At 39.9% G+C, this 18,979-nt stretch overlaps 1 protein-coding gene across 5 annotated transcripts in view; it reads left to right on the forward strand.

Annotated features, from left to right (window-relative positions):
- Nucleotides 1-2,042: 2,042 nt before the first annotated feature.
- stx1a (syntaxin 1A (brain)) overlaps nt 2,043-18,979 on the forward strand; it is a 127,533-nt gene continuing 110,596 nt past the window's right edge. The window contains exon 1 of one of the 5 annotated variants that reach the window (XM_049478662.1): nt 2,043-2,258. In XM_049478662.1, the coding sequence (XP_049334619.1) occupies nt 2,229-2,258 (30 nt within the window). In that variant the 5' untranslated portion in view covers nt 2,043-2,228. The remainder of the gene's footprint in view (nt 2,259-18,979) is intronic. The other 4 variants (XM_049478663.1, XM_022662622.2, XM_007258405.4 and 1 more) reach the window with 4 other exon arrangements.

Consider the following 18,979-nt stretch of genomic DNA (forward strand, 5'->3'; position numbering starts at 1 on the left):
TTGTGGGTAGAGCTGGACAATATGTCTGAAATTCATATTACAATATATTTCTTTAATTTGGTCAATACAATATAATTCCAATTTTATTATGAACCATATAAAAGCCTCAGCAAATACTTTTTTGCAGTATTTCTATTGAATTATTGTTCATCTCTCATGGTAGGATTATTTGGCTTGTTAATAAATTCTTATAAAATAATAAAATAAAAAATAATAGCGTTTACAATCAGACCCCAGTCTGCTTCAAGAATTGAAACACTAAGAAAGAACCTCTGTACAATACGCTCAGCCAAACCTTCATCAAACCTGATTTTTCCTAATCTCTCTGTACCCTTTGAAACAATCAACTACAAGACCCTACGGTTCATCCTGGCCACCCTTGGAATCACTGCAGGGCAGTCAGCCAAGTCTCATCTGATAAGACCCTCTAATCTGGTAGCACGGAGAGAGCACATCTGCTTCCTGCAGACTCTTCAATGGTGCCCCACAAGGCTCTGCGCTGAGTTCTCTTTTCCCTTGATGTAATATTTCAAATACTCATTGCTTCTCCTTCAACTGCAGTGCTGATGAAACTCAACATATATTTTCTTTCTTGCCTTTTGCTCCAGATATCTGTTCAGCATATTTGGGTGACCTGAAGATAAATCCCAGCAAGACTGAATTGCAAGACGTCTCGAAAACTCCAGGTCCTCCCTGTGATCTGTTCATATCCTACAAGAACCCTCTGGTTATTCCATCTGACGAAAGCAGTAGGAACCCCCCAGGGTGCTTGTTCAGTTTCCTGTCATCTCAAGACTTCTGGAGCAGCTGGCATTTGATGCAGATCAGGCATCTGATCCAGAATTCACCTGCACAGTGTCTTCAAAATATTTTTTTTTTACATTTCACACCTGTGCTGTGCATCATTTACTGGATTCCAGAGCTGCCTTACCCTTGAGAATGTGATCTCAGTCATTTTGAGCATTGCCTGATTGTTGGTGTCAGAACTAAGATATGTTTACTCTAACACACTCTAATGTCCACTTAGATTAGTGTAATACAGAAAACACATCCAATGTGCAATTCTTTAGTTCTGCAGATGAAAGACCCTGTGATTAGAGAGATCAACAGAGAATGAGAGTGGTTGGAGCTGACAAAAAGGCTACAGAAACTCAAAGACAGATTACCAGTCTGTATGCACACAAAACACAGGAACACAGAAAGTGGGGTCCAAAATTAGCATCAACAGCAATAACCCAACTTGCCCTTTGTGAACAGTCCACTCCAGGCCAGAGGAGGTGATGTTAATGCCATCAAAAATCACTTGTTATTTTCCTGTTGTTTCTGACCATGTGCATCCCTTCATGTCCACAGGTTACCCATCTTCGAATGGTTGCTTTCAGCATGACAATGCTGATACACCATGTTACAAAGCAAAAGTTGTCTCAAATTGACAGCTCTGAGTGGTCCAGCAGACTAAAATGGCCAGTTTAGTTCTTGGATTATGATGCTTCAGCAGCATCAGCAGCTTGAGTCCGAGAGAGCCCCACTGGCCTGCTCTCTCTGGGTGGTTAGATCATGCTCTCTTTCCTCATCACTTTCAAGGTGATGTTGGTCAGCGCAGATCTGTTAGTTGACGTATTGGTGTTGGGTAACTGTGCAGCAGCTTAACATCAAGCAGTTGCTATCCAATAAAAAAAAACATATATTCCAAAAACAGCAACTTTTCAGGAGAGAAATAAAACATTCTTAACGTTTAATGGAACGTTAAAATAGTTTATTTCAGGTAATTTTTAAGAATTTAAATTGATCTATTCATCAAGAAATTATGTAGCAAAGTAAAAATATTTGATTGGACATTGGACAGTATTTCACTATGCAACACTGTCATAAGATCAGATCTCACTGTCAATGAATCAAAGAATCACACTCCCAAAAGAATCGACTCTTTAAACAGAATCGAACTTCGCCATCACTATTAAACGCGTCATCCAGCCATTGTGAACGAACCACCTCCCCTTTAAAAAAAAAAAACACTGGGAAGGGTGGGAGTGAGGGAGGAGGGGGTCCAGAGCACCATTGAGTGATGCGCGCGCCCGCCCGCCGCTTGTCCGCGCGCTCGCGCTTCTTCTCCCGGCTGTTGTGAGTGGACTGACGCGCGCGCAGGAGCTGTAGTTGGTTTGGGGGGGTTTACAGGTGGGCTTTCTTTTCCTTCAGATTTTGGGAAAGTGCTGGAGGCAGTTTAGAAGATGAAGGACCGCACGCAGGAGCTGAAGCACGTGAGTAAAACCCTGTTCTGATCAATCTGAGCTACTTCAGCTCTTTACTCAACTTACAGCGCGAGGGACGGAGCAAGCGGTGGTCAGAGCGGCGAGCAGTGCGTGCGGCGGCGATGTGCAATCAAACGCGCTGAAAGTTCGCTCCCAATTCCACCTTAAACAGCGCCAGAGTGGACATGCAGTGGTTTATTTAAGGTGGAATAACCAGTTGGAATTAGAAGCCAACTTATACAAATAAGCCTCGCGCCCGAGTTTAGTAGACTGATGCTGATGCTGGAGTTCACATTAGGGCAGCAGCAGCTGTGCACGCGCTCTTCTCTTACTTTTACAAACGCTTCTAATAACGTTACTCATCACCTATCTGGAAAAAAAATCCTGTTCAAGACCATTTATTAGATTTTGCTGATAACTAACTGGTTTCCTAATCTTGGTTGATTATTGTGGTTTAAAAACTGGTCATCCAGAAGAGAACATGGGCTACACTATGTTGGTAAGCCAGCTGATGTTGGTAGACTAGCTTGGTCGTATTCATCATGCTGGTCATACTGGTCAACGACTGGTACTGCTCAGCCACATTGATGCCTAATGTTCATGTTGTTCAAAAAAGCAGCCACCTTGGGGATCCTAATCATGCTTGTCTTACTGGTCGGCCAGCTTGGACTACCTGGTCAACCCAGTTGGTCATGTTAATTATGCTGGTCAGCTAAAATGGTAATGTTGTTCAGCCAGCTTGGTCATGTTGGTTGACCAACTTGGTCTGGTTGGAGACTCAGCTTAGTCAGGTTGGTCGACCAACTTGGTCATGTTGGTCAAACTGCTTAGTCATATTGGTCAACCAGCTAAGTCACATTTGTCAACCAGCTTGGTCTTGTTGGTCGACCAGCTTGGTCATGTTGGTCAACCAGTCTAGTCATGTTTGTCAATCAGCTTGGTCATGTTTGTCACCTAGTCTAGTCGTGTTTGTCAATCAGCTTGGTCATGTTTGTCACCTAGTCTAGTCGTGTTTGTTAATCAGTTTGGTCATGTTGGTCAAACTGCTTAGTCATACTGGTCAACCAGCTTGGTCATGTTTGTCAACCAGCTTGGTCATACTGGTCAACCAGCTTGGTCATGTTTGTCAACCAGCTTGGTCATGTTTGTCACCCAGTCTAGTCATGTTGGTCAACCAGCTTGGTCATGTTGTTCAACTAGCTTGATCATTTTGGTAGACCAGTTTGGTCACATTGGTCAACCTGCTTAGTCATGTTTGTCAACCAGCTTGGTTATGCTGGTCAAACACTTTAGTCATGCAGATAATGGGTGGGTTGGTCATGCTGTTTATACTAATCAATTCTATTTAAAATGATCAACCAGCTTAGAGATTGTATTTTTAGCAGTGATTTGTTGAAGAGTGAGTGTGTGGGACTTTAAGCTTTAGAAGGTACAGAGGGAGAGAGAGAGTTATATAGAGAGAAAGACAGAGGGAGAGACATGAATAGAGAGAAAGAAGAGAAAGAGAGCGAGAGATACATATAGAAAGAGAGGGCTGCACACGCCCACTTTCAGTAGCTCTCATCAGCCTGAGCTCTCTCTGAGCTTCAGACTGTAAGGATGAAACCTAGGTGCACTGAGAGTCTAAAAGGCTGATCCAGACTATAATTTGACACATTTGAGGAGATAATGGATGGATGCTAAACAGATACTCTAATAAACATTTAAAATAAAAAAATACTGTTACTTCACAATTATTATTTAATTAATGTAGTGGTAATTATAATTTGTTTTTTTTATTATATTAATATCACTATAGAATTGATTATATATTTAAATACTATTTTTATCTAATAAAATATACATTCAATATTTATTGCAGTATTTATAATTATTGTTAAAACTACAGTGCTAGTTATTAACTGAAATGATCACTTTACCCAATGTTATACTATTTATTTATTTGTTTAATTAATTCTTATTTTTTTCATGTTATTATTTACCCAAACCAAATACATTTGTGTTCGCCCCAATAAGTGAAAAGTCTTAATAATTTATACCAAACAATGATGTTTTTTTTATAAAAAGCAAGGTAAAAATACATTTAGGCTGTTTGATTTATGCAATGGTGAATAAGTGGGAAAATTAATTAAACATGTAAAAAAAAAAATCATTTTAGTGCATCCCTACTGATTACACAAACTAATTGCTCTTGATTTGTTTAAAATAGTATTTATTTATTTAATTATTGTATTTTAGTATGATAGTTAACATATTTAATATATTTTTTAAACCATTCAATCAGTTAATCAATGAATAAATTAATTTGTAATATTATTTTATTCTCTGTTGTTGAGCTGGTGTTCCAGTACACTGTAATGAGGTCTATATTACCAGACATATATGATAAAGAGCATGCAGACAGACTTGTCAATTGGCTTGTAAAAAGTGTAGCATCCTGTCCAAACCAAAGAGCAGCACTGTTAACTAGGCTATACATCCGAAACTTTATGTGCAAATGTTTAAGCCATCTGCTGTGTCCATCTGCCGTGTGTATAAAACTAGGCCCGGAGATGTTCACAGCGTTTTTATGAATCCAGCAGCCAGTTTGATTGGGTTACATTAGGATTTCTGCACCTCAGACTGCAGCGAGTCTAGCAGACTGTTTAGCAGGGCTAAAATTAGGCCTGCTGGAATTCCACTTAGATAAAGAGCTGTGAGGCACTGATACAGTTTAGTATATCATGTTATCATATGTGATACGGCCACTCATAACAATTATTTCATTTTATTTATTTACCTAACACCCAATTTATTGCTTTTTGTGTGTGCTTTAAAAAATATTTTAACTGTTTAATTTCATATTTTTTAAAATCATGTTCTCCTAAAAACAGATGTATGGTCTAGCTGCCACTATGATCAGGAGTCACTGGTTCGAATCCTGGTCATGCTGCTTGCCGTCAGCAGCCGGAGTCTGAGAGAGCACAATTGGCCTTTCTCTCCCCACATCACTCCTAATGCAATGTTGGTCAGCACAGCCATCTGTTAGCTGATGTATCAGACCTGAGTTGCTGTGCTTTCCTCTGAGCATACTAGCTTTCCCCAGCAGTTTGGAAAGAGGTGGCTGGCTTCACATGTGTCGAAGGAGGTACATTTACTGTATAGTTAGAATAGCACCGCTGTAGGGTAATTCTTGATTCCGATGTAGATTTTTAGTTCTTACATAAAAACGTAAGGTTTTTTATTTGTACACAGACAGCACCATTTGAAGTGATGCACAGGCTATTGTTTCCTGTGCATTTAATTTCATATTTTAAACAAATAGTAATCAGAGCCCTTAAAACTTACATGCAGCTTTTATATACAGCACAGTGCAAACATAAACTCCTTGTATTTCAGTTAAGGAAAATGCAAAATACAAAAAACAGCAACATAAAATAGTTCTTTAGTTTCTGACAGAGACAAATGTTTATATACTGAGATTCCATCTGGCAGCTTCAACATGTAAAGATGTACAATCTCGATTATCCCATTTTAACAGTAATTCAATTAATCACATTTATTTGATTAACCTCTATGTCTTGCACTGTTGATGTAAATGTATGACTAAAATAACACTGTTGAGGTAAACATATGATATTTGGTTTTGGTGCATCTCTAAATGTTTAACACAATATACTAAAACATAACCGCATAAAGTTATGATACATGTCATATCACATACTATACCATATACTCCAGAAATCTAATTTTGTTCATGTACCACCATATTGCCAAGCCTTAAATACTGGTAAATACAATATATTGCCCAGTCCTGGTGGACCTACAGCTGTAATCAGTGTTTTTGTGTTCCCTGTTATATCAGTTTGAAAAATCATTGACTGGCTGGCTTCTGCTGGACTGAACAAACAGGGGACATGAGTGGAGTTTTGTTCGGGCGATAAGGAGGCAAATCAGGCCTCCCTGCGGCTTTTGGAAAGCCAAACTGTGCTCTGTGGGCTTCTTGCCACGTATTGATTTTTTGGGGAAATGACAGGGTGACTGATTTTCTTCACGGCTGCTGTTCGTTTTCATGCTCGCCAGTCTATTGACTGCCTGAGGCCGAGCCTATTAGCTCTGTTTCTCACCCAGACCTGGAACCCAGGGCAGAGTGACTGTGACTGTGTGTGTGTGTGTGTGTGTTTGTGTGTGGTTAGTAGGGAGCACAAGGGATATAAAAGGTGTAGGTGTGTAGAATTAGTATGACTTCTCCTATTCTTCCTTTAACTGTGTGTGTGTGTGTGTGTGTGTGTTTGTGTGTGTCTGTGCGCGTGTCTGTGTTAGTATGACGAATGCACTAAATGCACTGAATGACCTCAGGCCTCGCAGGGGATGGGATATTGTTGTAGAGGGACTGTTCGCTGTAAATAAGTTGTTGCAGGGGAATAGAAAGGGGTAATTTCACTGGGGCATTACTGTGGGAATTGCCCCCCGGGGAGAGATTGACTTGTTCTTTCTCGTACCAGATTCTCCCCGGTGTGTAATCTGTTACACACAAAGCAGTGCACGGAGGACAAGTCAGCGTCCACTGAGAGCTATCAGCACAGTGTGGTACTATATGTGTGCTTTTTATATTGGAATATATTAAGTGTAATTATAGTTTATATTTAATTTGTAGTATTCTATATCATTACCAATAACTATTGCTGTAGAGCTGGACTTGAGACAGTAAAGCATTGACTGCTTTGTAATGTTGCCATTTAGGTGTCTCACAACAGTTAAATGATATATTTCAGTTTCCAGTATATTTACACTGTTGTTCTGCAGCAAAGCTTGGGAATGTGTGCAGCACGTGGTTGTGCATTGTCTTGATGGAAAATGTAGGAACGCTAGTGGAAAAAAAGGTTGTCCTTAAGGAAGCATATATTTCTCAGCGTGATTGGTTTAATGATGTTACAATGCAATGGACAGGGGGAAATGTGCAAGTACATTACTTGCTTAATATCATCATTACTATTTAGTTCTTTAAATGTATTACTAGCCCTGATTTGTCCCTTTTGGAATATGTTACATATATTTTTTTATTGATTTGGGTTTGTACATGTGCAAGCTGTCTGTCGCCTTAGTTGGGTAATGAAGAGTTAATGAGTCAATGTGAGTGTGTGTATGAGTGTGTGTGTGTGTGTGTGTGTGTATAAGGAAGAGAAAGCAGGGCGAGGGTGAAGCGAGCAATGCTAATATTTGTTTTAGGCGCATATGGAAGCTCTCTTCCAAATATAGCCCCGGCTTTGAAACCTGTTCAGTGACTGCGTGGAACATCTGTCCATGGCCACTGTCGATTATACTTATTCATTAGTTCCTGGGTTATAGCTGTCAGCTGCCATCTACCAGAACACCAGACTGTCCCTCCCCTCCAGGCTATGCTGGAGAAGGAGAAGGTCTTCCTGGTGGGAGTTGTTAATCTACCAAACTCATCAATTGAGGATTGGAGCTCAATTTAGTTACATTGTAAACTTTAGCTTTAGCAGCAAACAGGGCCCAGAGGCAGCTTTCAGGAAATTATAGATCAAGGTGACTATATAATCAAAAGATTTGCAGCTTTAACACCTGGCCTTGTCTTGTCTTGTCTTGTCTTCTCTTCTCTTCTCTTCTCTTCTCTTCTCTTCTCTTTTCTTCTCTTCTCATGCTGTCTCATCTGTATTGATGAGATTTTTCTCATCTCATCAGTTTTGCACTGCTCTCGTTGTGTACTCTTTTTCTGCATTGGTTTCTCTTCTCTTCTTTTCTCTTCTCTTATTTTCTCTTCTCTTCTCTTCTTATGCTGTCTCATTTGTATTGATATTTTTTTTCTCCTTTCATTAGTTTTACTGCTCTCATTGTGTACTCTTTTTCTGCTTTGGTTTCTTTCTATTCTCTTCTCTTCTCATGCTGTCTGATTTGTACTGATAATGTTTTTTCTCCTTTCATTAGTTTTACTGCTCTCATTGTGTTCTTTTCTCTTCTCTTCTCTTCTCATGCTGTCTCATCTATATTGATTTAGTTCTTCTTTTCTTATCTCCTCAGTTTTTCACTGTTCTCCTTGTGTATTCTTTTTCTGTCTTAGTTTCTTTGTTCCTGCCTCTTCTCTTATCTTCTCTTCTCTTCTCTTCTCATATTCTAATTTATATTGATTTCATTCTTCTTGTCCCATCTCTTCTGTTTTTTCTGTTCCTGCCTTGTCTCATTTCTTCTCTTCTCTTCTGTTTTTTATATATTTCCATTTTTCCCTAAGCCACTTTCTTCTCATTTCTTCTCACCCTGTCCCATCTGTCCTTTGCTCTATTTTTCCTGTCTCTTCTCATCTATTTTATCATGTATTCATTATTCATGTATTACTCTTATTTGTTTTTCTCTTCTTTTCTCATTGGTTCTTGTCTCATTTCTATCTTTTCTCCAAGCATCTCATCTTTTATAATCTTGTCACTTCTTTCTTTTGCCCTTTTTAACACTTCAACACTCATTTCAACTCATCATTTTTCCATAGCACCTTTATTTGCCACTTGCTTTTTCACCTTGTCTCAATTGTTCATTGATCTCCTTGTCCTGTCCCTTTTTTTCTCAGTTATTATCGTCTATTCTCTTATCTTTTTCGTCCTGTCTTTTCGCTCCTCTGAATGATCTTCCTGTCTTGATTTTTCTCATATCTTCTCGTCTTGTCTTACACGTTCTTTTCTCATCTTATGTTGTCTGTTTTAATCTTATTTGTTGTCTTCTTGGACATTCAAGAGTCATCTAGAGTCTTCTTGTCTCCTCTTTTTTTTCTTCTCTTCTTACCCAGTTCAAGCTTCATATTATTTATAATTGAGTAGAATGAACCCGATCAGATCTGTATTTCAGTTGCTATACCCAGCTCAAACTTTTCCTTCTGTTTTCAACACAGGCATAAGCTCTGTTCATTTTGTGTAGCAGAGCTAAGTGTGTCCTAAGTGTGTGTTGCTGGATGCCTATTCTACATGAATTAGCATCCTCGCATCCTATGGTAACGTCTCAAAGGGGGGCCACGGCTAAATCTGACTCACTTGAAGGCTTCGTGCTGATTCCAGTCAAAGCCCGGTGCTCACTGACGGGAGTGAATGAGTGGATTTCGTTCCATCGTACCACACCTACACACTTCGTGCTAACGAGGCAGAAAATAAGCGTGACTGCTTGACTTCTTTTTCTTTTTTTCACAGCAGATGCTTGTCTGTGTTCAATATCAGTGCCGTTGTTACTTCATCTGTAGACACAGTTGTTCTTTTGCAGGCCATGAACGAGCTGGAGCAATGATAAATCCATGTAAGCAACTATCTCACATTCCTATGTGATATTACTGTTTCATTACAACTGTTATCATGCTACTACATTATTATTATTACTATTTGTGCGATATTACCATGTTATTACTATTGTCATTACATTTTATTAAAATATTACAGTTGTGCTATTACCATGTTACTACTATGTTGTTACTGTGTATGTCAATTGTCATACTATATATTGCAATATATTAAATAGTCACATTCCTATAAAGCTAGTGGTTGTAGCCTTATTTGCTCACCTAGGACTTGAGCTTTAGGTAAACCAATCAAAAGCCAATCCCAGAGGCTTAAGACTCGACTCATACTGGCATCTTAAAGACTTGGTTCAGGCTGAACCCTTGAAACTAGGGATGCACCAATACTACTTGTTCCTTCTGATACCAATACCTTTTAGGACAATGTAATTCATAAGCCTATATCTAGATAATAGAAAAAGAACAAAAGTCTAGTCTATGACTTCAGAAATTGGTAAATACGGACCTGTCTATATCTTGAAAATAGAAGAGACGCAGAAGCGTTTTCTTGAGCAGCCCTTGTATTGGAGTTTCTACTGGTTGCCCCCAACCCCCCGTAGGCGTTGTCTGGAGGTTCGCATGCACTTTGTAGGATCATGCTCTGTGTCGCCAATGCCGATACTGCGTGTAAGTACAGTATTGGTGCCGATACCGGTATTGGTTCAGGTCTACTTGACTCAGACTTGAACTGTAGTGAATCAGTTTTAAAGAAAGACTCAAAATACATACTGGTATCCCACAGAGTTGGCTCAGATTTGAACCCTCAAAACCTAATACACTGAAGACTCAAACTTGGTCCTTAGACTCAAGCCCAGACTCATTCTCAAACCCTAGAGACTCGATACAGACTTGATCCATAATGAATCAACTCAAATTTAAACCATAGAAACGTAAGACTCAACACATACTGGCATCCTAAAGAGTTGGCTCAGACTTGAACCCTCAGAACTTGATTCTACACTTGTACCACAGAGACTAACGACTTGACTCAGACTCGAAACCTAGTGAATCAACTCAAACTTGATCTCCAGACTCCAGGCCCGGCTCATTCTTAAAGCCTAGAGCAGGGGTCTCAAAGTACCGGCCCGCGGGCCACATCCGGCCCGCGACGCGGTTTCATACGGCCCCTCATAGGTTAACAAAATAAGCATACATCTGGCCCGCAATTCAATTTAATTATTTATGCTTTATTATGTTCGTTTTCATATTTTATCTTAACTTGTATTTTGGTGTGTGTGTGTTTTTTTTTGTTTTTTTTGCTTACGCTGTGTTGCCTGCTTTAATAGTCTTCAGTAGCCTTCAACAGTCTAACCTTGCTGCCGTGGTGTGTCCACTAAACTCCGTAGTTATAAATATCCTGAGGTGAGCAGCGCGCTAACTGAACTGTTTATAATGTAATCCGAGCAGTGACTCCGTAACGCCTGCTCTAAACTGCTGCTGTTTGCTGCTTGGGCTGAAATATGAACTGTAGAGAGCTGTATTATCCGGTTAGTGGGGTTATTTTATTTCATACACAGAAGAACTTAAAAATTTTAAAAACGCTCCAGACTGGCTCAGCTGAGCCCTGTAGCCCCTGGCTGGGCTGTAGCTCTGACTAAGTAAAGACTGCGGGCTTGTGCTTCTGCTGCTGCTGCAGCTCCGACTAGTGGTTGGATGAGGAACTGCTAAATCTGAGGAAATGCTAAATCTGTCACATGTTCTTAACAGCTCACAATTTTTGATTTTATATTTATTAAGCCTTATTTCAGTATCAAACATTTTGATCAAAGTTAATATAACTTGTATTTTATGTCATTTCTATTCACTTGACTAGTTTGGTTCTTGATTGATGGAGTTTTTGGATTTCATAACATGACAAATTGAAAGGATTTATGTTAATAGAGCAACAAGCAAACATTTTTTCCATGCAACTGTAATATTTGATTGAATAAATAATATATTGAGAGTTATTTAACATTAAGGAGTAATTATATTCATTTTATATTACATCTGGTTACATTTTCTTATATTTATAAGTTACATCTGGCCCTCAGAGGACAGCCAATATGCCAATGTGGCCCTCGGCCAAAATGAGTTTGACACCCCTGGCCTAGAGGCTTGACTCAGACTTGAACCCCAGTGAACCAACCCAAACTCATACCTTAGAGAGCTATGACTGAACTCATACTCAAACCCAGAGACTCAACTCAGACCAGAGATTTAAGACTTTAAAAACTTGATTCAGACCTAAACTTTACAAAGTCCTGACACTCAACTTGCACCCCAAAGGCTCAAGACTCAACTCATACTCAAACCCAGTCAGACACAACTTACACACAAACCCCAGTGACTCAATGCAAACTCCAACCCCTGAGGCTCATGACTTTATTCTGTTAAGTGGCCCAGAGACATGGTGTCATAAAAAGTGACTTGTGAACAAATTGGACACAGTTTCTTTAGCCAGGGCAAAAAGACCACGTGCAAGCCTTTTTGGCCCTACACCATTACTGAAGTGCAGAGATGCAATACCACATTACTTGACCCATGACTAATCGTCAGAAAGGCTACTTCCAAGACAGTGTATTAGGCGGTCACTGGGGTGACCCAGGCGAGCATGAGGCCAGCCAGCAGCAGTGTGACGAAGGGGGTTAGCGGGGTGGGTGTTGATTGATGGAGATGCAAATGTCACAGTCTGTGTTCCTATCTTTTTTCCACAAGACGACGAGGACGTCAGCACAGTATAATTGGATTTGAGCCGTCGCCACTGTGCCTTTTCGGCCGGGCCTGGGAAGCGCTCTGAGTAAAACCCCCAAGGGAGAGAGAGGAATGAGAGGTGACAGCGCATCACTCTCTCTTTGCCTGCTATCTGTCATTACAGCCCACTGCAGGCTTAATGACATTTTCCTCTCAGTCTGAGGCGACATTACTCCAGCAGGGGAAAAATACCCTGGGCCAACAGATTACATGAACATGGCAAAATCGGTGTGGAGTGGTGAAGACGGACAGAAATGAACAAACATTGACCGGCAGGCCACTTCGGAAGTCTATCAGCTGGTGGACGATGGACTGCTAACATTACCTGACCTTTTCTTAAAGTGTTGAGAGATCACATTATAAGTACACTGAAGAATTTAGGAGGCCAAGAATGTAACAGACAAGAGCAACCTGAACAGTAGGGGTGGGAATCGTTTACTATCTCACGATTCGATTCGATTCCGATTTTGGGGGCCACGATTCGATTCAAAATCGATTTTTGATTCAAAACGATTTGATTTATAAAAATTTCTGCTTCTGGCTTATGAATCTTATTGAAAAAAGCCTCCAAAATATACACTGGTCCTGAAGCAGGTAATGTGTTACAAAAACAATAAAATGTGCAGGAATGTGGGTCCTCAGTGACAGAGGAATCACTGGGATATCACAATGACGTTAATGAACAATAAATAAATAATAAATAACACTGCTTTATTACCAGGCTACTAGCGGTGGTGTGTAGGTGACGCTGCTGGGCTGATGTGATGATAGCACTGGAGCGCTAAAGTTCAGGAGCAGCTGCTGATTAACTAGTTAATTTAAGGTCGTTGTATTTCTTCAGAAAGGGGGCAGGAGGTGGAGAAATTAATTCATATTGTCCATTCCTTAATTCCTCTGTGATGAGGAGCTGAAATTAGCTCTGATTAGCTTATTGTTATTTTTCCGTTCCGCCTTAAATGCTGCAGCCCGCTGCCACCTGTAGCGTTATTTAAGGTGGAACTGGAAAGTTAGCTAGTTAGCTAGCTAACAGTTACTGAAACTAACTACTAGCGATCTTTTTTATGCTTGTTATGAAGCATTCTGCCATAAAACATTAAAACTACACGTTAATCTAAGGTAATATAATGCTTGTTCTGCCATCTTACCGGTGATTCTCAAACACCTACGCTCTGTGTGTGTCTGGAAGATCTCCGTTTGAAGGGACAAGCGCTATCCCCAGGGTTGCCAGGTCCAACAAAAATACCCAGCCCAAAATCAGTCTAAAACCCGCCCCTCAGAATCGATTTTGGGACATTTTAAATCGATTCTGAATCGTAGTAAATGAGAATCAAGATTCTTATGTGAATCGATTTTTTGGCACACCTCTACTGAACAGCATACTGGAATAGGTATATTGTGTAATAAAACATCTTTTTAATTGAGGTTTTCATTACTAGACATTTGGTAGTGTCTAGTAGTAATGCCTCAAAATGTCTAGTTGGCTGAAATTTAGAGTGGCACCTTTGACTAGTTGTGTTTTGATGACCAACAATTTGACTGATTGGATCCAAAACAAATATTATAGATGCTCTTTAAGCTTCCTCATCCTTGGGAGATTGCCTATTTGATCCTTGGTGATTCCACAAACGTCTATGACCTGAGGTTCCAGAGACAACAATTTGTCATCCTTTCTCTGACAGGGTAGGTTAGACCATCATAAGCAGAACTTAGAGGCTCAAAATTCTCATAGATTTGGTTTACCATTACACTCCCAAAAATTACACTTGACTAGGACACAAATTCTGAAGACCTGAAGCCCAGACTCCCTATCACACCTCAGAGACTCAAGACTTGACTTGCCATGGGTCCTCAGTGAATCAGGACTTGATTCAGCTTCACAATCCTAAAGACTCAAGAGTCAATTGAACCTCAGAGACTCCAGACTCAATTCACACCTCAGACACTCAAGACTTGACCTAGACCCCAAAGAATTGACTCTCCATTTAGTCCCAGCTACTAAAAATTATTCTCTGACCCCAACTCCAAATACTCGTTCTACTACCATTGCCCCCTAAAGACACAAAATATGACTAGTAACAGAACCGATAGACTTGACTTGCCACAACTCACACCTTGAAGACTCATGATTTGTTGTTTCTCTCCAGAGACTCTGACCCGAACCCCAAAGACTCAATCTGACTAGACGCAAGACTTTCCATTGCATTTCAGAGACTAAAGACTTGACCCTGATCTGAACTCCTGAAGTCTGAACTTGACCTACCAGAACAGCAGAATAGCACAACTGAGACCTGCCCCCTCACAGACTTGAGACTCAAGGTTTCACCACAAACACCAAATACTTGATTCATACTCCAAAGACTCAACTCACCATTGCACCTTAGAAACTCAAAACTCAGAGACTTGACTTGTGCTCAGAGCTAAAAAACATAACTCTCTAGTTTTGTTCTCAATTTAGATTTAGCTTCATCTCAGCATTGAATTCCTAAACCAATACATCTCTAAAAATGGAAATATGTTCTGTTATACAATTTCCATCCCTATTTCAACTACGAAAGAACAGATTTCTGAGATCAGCGAGAGGGACTATGCCACAGGTAACTTGGTACATGTTGTGTGGGCCTTGGGCTGTAATGAGGCTGCGCGCGACGAAAGCTGAATCTGGAGGCGCTGGCCTCATCCCTACTGTCTGCTGCCTCGCTCACAGCCAAGTATGGACACCAGGGAATAAGAGCGAGAGGGAACTCATTTCAACAAAGAGATAGCGAGCTGGGCTGAGAAGTGAGAAGAGAAGGGTGGAGAGAGCTGACAAAAGAAAGGAGAGAGTAGGTGGACGGAGGATAGCAGATGGGGATGAGAGAGAAGATGTATTCAGCATTTTTTATTCCCTCTCTATTTCCAGCTCTCTCTTTGTGCCTCTCCCTCTCGCTCGCTTGCTATTTTCAGACACTATTTTTTTATTCCATAGCGTCTGAAGGATCATATGAGTGATGTGTTGTAATAGCATTGTGTGATTCTAATAAACTACATTCATCACACAGATTACAAACACCTACCTTGCACTCCCACACAGTGTCCACTTTATGAGCTCCTGACTACCTTATGGGTCCACTTTATCGGTGGGCAATTACGGACTGTAGCTCATCTGTTGCTGCACAATTTATCAGCCCTCTATTCATCATTTATCAGTTTCTGAACACAGGATCTGTTCACCAGATATTATTTGATGCAAAAACTGAAAAATGGTCACGGACCATTGACCATTGTGCTAGATATAGATGTGGCACAGCAGTTCTAATGCTGAACTGCCATTTCCAGACCCAGCTTCTTGTCTACTATTGGCTGGATGAGGGTCTGATGTTGAGGAGGTCTTTATCAAAGCGAATAGGACTGTGCATAGCTAAGAACCTGGCAATACAATTTAATATATTGCAACACTACATGCATCATACTGTATGTATGGTATGTTCAGATTTTTTTACATGAAATAAAAAAAAAGCATTTCCCATTTTTTCTTCTTCTTCTTCTTCCAATTAAAACTCCTCTAATTAAAAACCAATTAACATTAACAACATTTTATAAAGCTTGTAAATGGCACAGCAGCTATGAGCTATTAAATTTATACTTTTAAAGATGGGAATGAAAAATGAGTGATTGTTTTTTATAAAATCTTTCTATCTATCTATCTATCGACACCTTTCTAGCAACTACCAAACAACAACTTTTCGATCAACTTTCTTTATCAATCTGGTTCATCTGCAACATTGAAAACACTTTTTAAGATGGGTCGGTGTTCGTCACCTATTAAACAATAGAAGAAGAAAAAGAACTGGTGTTGTGCCAAATTCCGACTTTCTGACAGTCTTTCGCATGCTCTCACTTCATACAGCAGTATGTAACTGTAACTGTACATTAACCCTTATTTCTTATAAGAAATAAATATAAGGATTCTGAGGGTAATCAATTACGCACATGCAAAGGGGAGTCAAATTCTGACAGGGAAGCTAAATTAAGCACAACACCTGGAAAGGCAACTTGCCAATCTGACAACATTTTACAAATAAGTGTCGACTACACAGAAGCAGCACACATATGTAGCTAATGATGACGGGAGGATCTGGACCTTGCTGTTTGGCCTTTCTTCATGCCCCAGAGCTTCTCCTGACCTGCGTAGGCCGTATCGTCCTCAGTGGAGCGTTGAGCGTCTTAGTGAGCTTGTAGATGAATGAGTCATGTTCCGCTCTGACATGCGGCATGCAGGGACGCTGACACAGATCAGTTCAGGGTGGAGAGACACTCTGTGGGGAGCAGCCCTAGAGTACAGAACCCCACAGGGTGGGAGTGTCTGTCCCCTGAGGTTTAGCGCTCTCCCTCACTCTCAGATCTACTTGATTTTCATGACATGAAAGAAGACAAAGACACTATGCAGTAATCTGGTTTTCCACATTAGTTGGTAGCTGATGATTTATGATCAAATAATGTCAAAATCTTGACAAAATAAGACATTATTAGGTCAAAATCTCAAGACAGTAGGACATTATATTGGCATAATGAGACACAGTCTTGGGACATTAAGCCATTACTTTGTCATAATCAGTCACAATCTCAAGAAATGAAAATTAGTTCAACAATAAATCAAAAGCTCAAGACAGTAAGCCATTATTTCTGTTGGGGTTTGCCCCAAAATAAACGTTTTGGGCAGAAAAGAAAAAAAGCTCTTTGTTTTATTGTTTATTTCACCATTGAATAAATTAAATAGCCTATTTGTATTTAATGTGTTTTACAAAACTACAATTTAAACATCACAACATCCACACCAACAAAGTACAGTGCATGTACCCTCGTAGTTCTATTCTAATCATGAATTTATTTCAATAGTGCTTTTGTAGTAACGCATTTAGCTAGCTTGCTACCTAAGCAGCCCAATTTTAGTCAAACATTTACCTCAGCAATGCTACTCAGGTCACAGTGCGAGAGAAATTCACACATAGAAAGATATCTTTCGGGTCTTTTGTTAAACAAACCAAAGAAAAATGCTACCTAAAGCTCAGCTAACATACTATCCAAGCCCTGTACAGCTTGTGTCTTTCAGCTGGAAACGTCTGATAAGAGACTAATTTTTCACCATTTTCTCCCCAATTTACTTGGCCACATACCCAACCCACTCATTAGGACTCCCCTATCACTAGTGATGCTCCAACATCAGGAGAGTGAAGACTAACACATGCCTCTGAGGGCACTGTGATGCTGCTCAGAGGCAGTGGCTAACTTTGCTGAGCAGCATCACAGCGCCCTCAGAGGAAAGCGCAGCGACTCGGTTACGATACATCAGCTCACAGATGCCTTGTGCTGATCAACATCACCCTTTGGAGTGTGAGGAAAGAGTGCCATTTATCCACCCAGAGAGAGCAAGATCAATTGTGCTTTCTTGGTGCTCTCGGTAACTGATGGCAAGGTACATGAACAGGATTCGAACCAACAATCTCCTGGTCATAGTGGCAGCACTTAGACCGCTGGACCACTTTGAGCCCCAAAACAGCTGTTTAAAAAAATATTTATGGCAGTACAAAGTAAAAGTGAAAATTAACCTGCGGCATTGCATACGTTTCTGTCAGCTCTCTCCGATACTCTGTATGTATTTGTAAATTTTATTTCTGGTGTGTCCATCCATCCATTCATCCATCCTTCCATCCATCTATAGCTCTGCTCTGCAGCACACTGCTGCTGAAAAAATCCTAATGTTAGAGGAAACACTGCAGTATGACATAAAATAAAATATTCATTGTTTTATGTAAATTATTCTGTCTTTTTACTTATTCAGCCAAACCCTAAAATATATATATATATTTTATTTGCTTTGTTCAAAATAATATTTTTTCCTTTGACACACTACTGAGAAAATAAGGCAATATTTCGACATAAACTGTCACATTTTCTTTAGTAAAAATGATAAAGAACATTCTCCATTCTCAGGCATCTTTGACCTCAACCATGCAATTTTCTAATGATCTGATTTAAAATCGATCTGAATGGGGTTCTTCATGGACCGAAGCCCCTGGCTTAGTGTCGTTTTCATTTCAGTTCTGTATATTACGCTCATTTATGATATAAAATGTACGTTTTTTTTTTCTATTTTAAAAGGTTGCCGTAATATGCCTATCTTATAATGGCTGCCCTAGGTCAAACTAGAGCTCAGAGCCAGGCAGCTAGAAGATAAGCATGCTCAGAACGCTGTAAGCTCTGGCAGTTTTCAGACTGTCTGAGGCAGCTGTAATCAGTCCTCAGCGTGTAAGCTCATTGAAACTGTGCACCAGTTCTTTTTCTACACTGATAAAGGTGCTAAGCCTGACATTAATGTTAGATTAGCAGCGCTAAGATGTGTCTGGATGGTGTAAACTCAAGGTAATCATATAGTTGGTTCATCACAGCTGCTGCTGATGCGAGCTCTACAGTATATTCCTCAGAGAATTCTGCTGCAGAGCAGGAATTTTTGTGTTAATCATGTGCAGATGATTTTATTTCAGGTTTTAATCTGGTTTTTTTTTTTTGTTTTTTTTTGGAAATTACATGAATACACACTAAGATTGTAAATCCTTGACCTTAAATAAATGATTTGGTGCTTCGTGAAAATTTAGATTTCGCCATGATTTTGGTGATTTAGAATGTATTTTAATTGCATAAAATTAAATTG

This window comes from Astyanax mexicanus, chromosome 4 (assembly GCF_023375975.1).
Source record: "Astyanax mexicanus isolate ESR-SI-001 chromosome 4, AstMex3_surface, whole genome shotgun sequence".
Taxonomy (NCBI): domain Eukaryota; kingdom Metazoa; phylum Chordata; class Actinopteri; order Characiformes; family Acestrorhamphidae; genus Astyanax; species Astyanax mexicanus.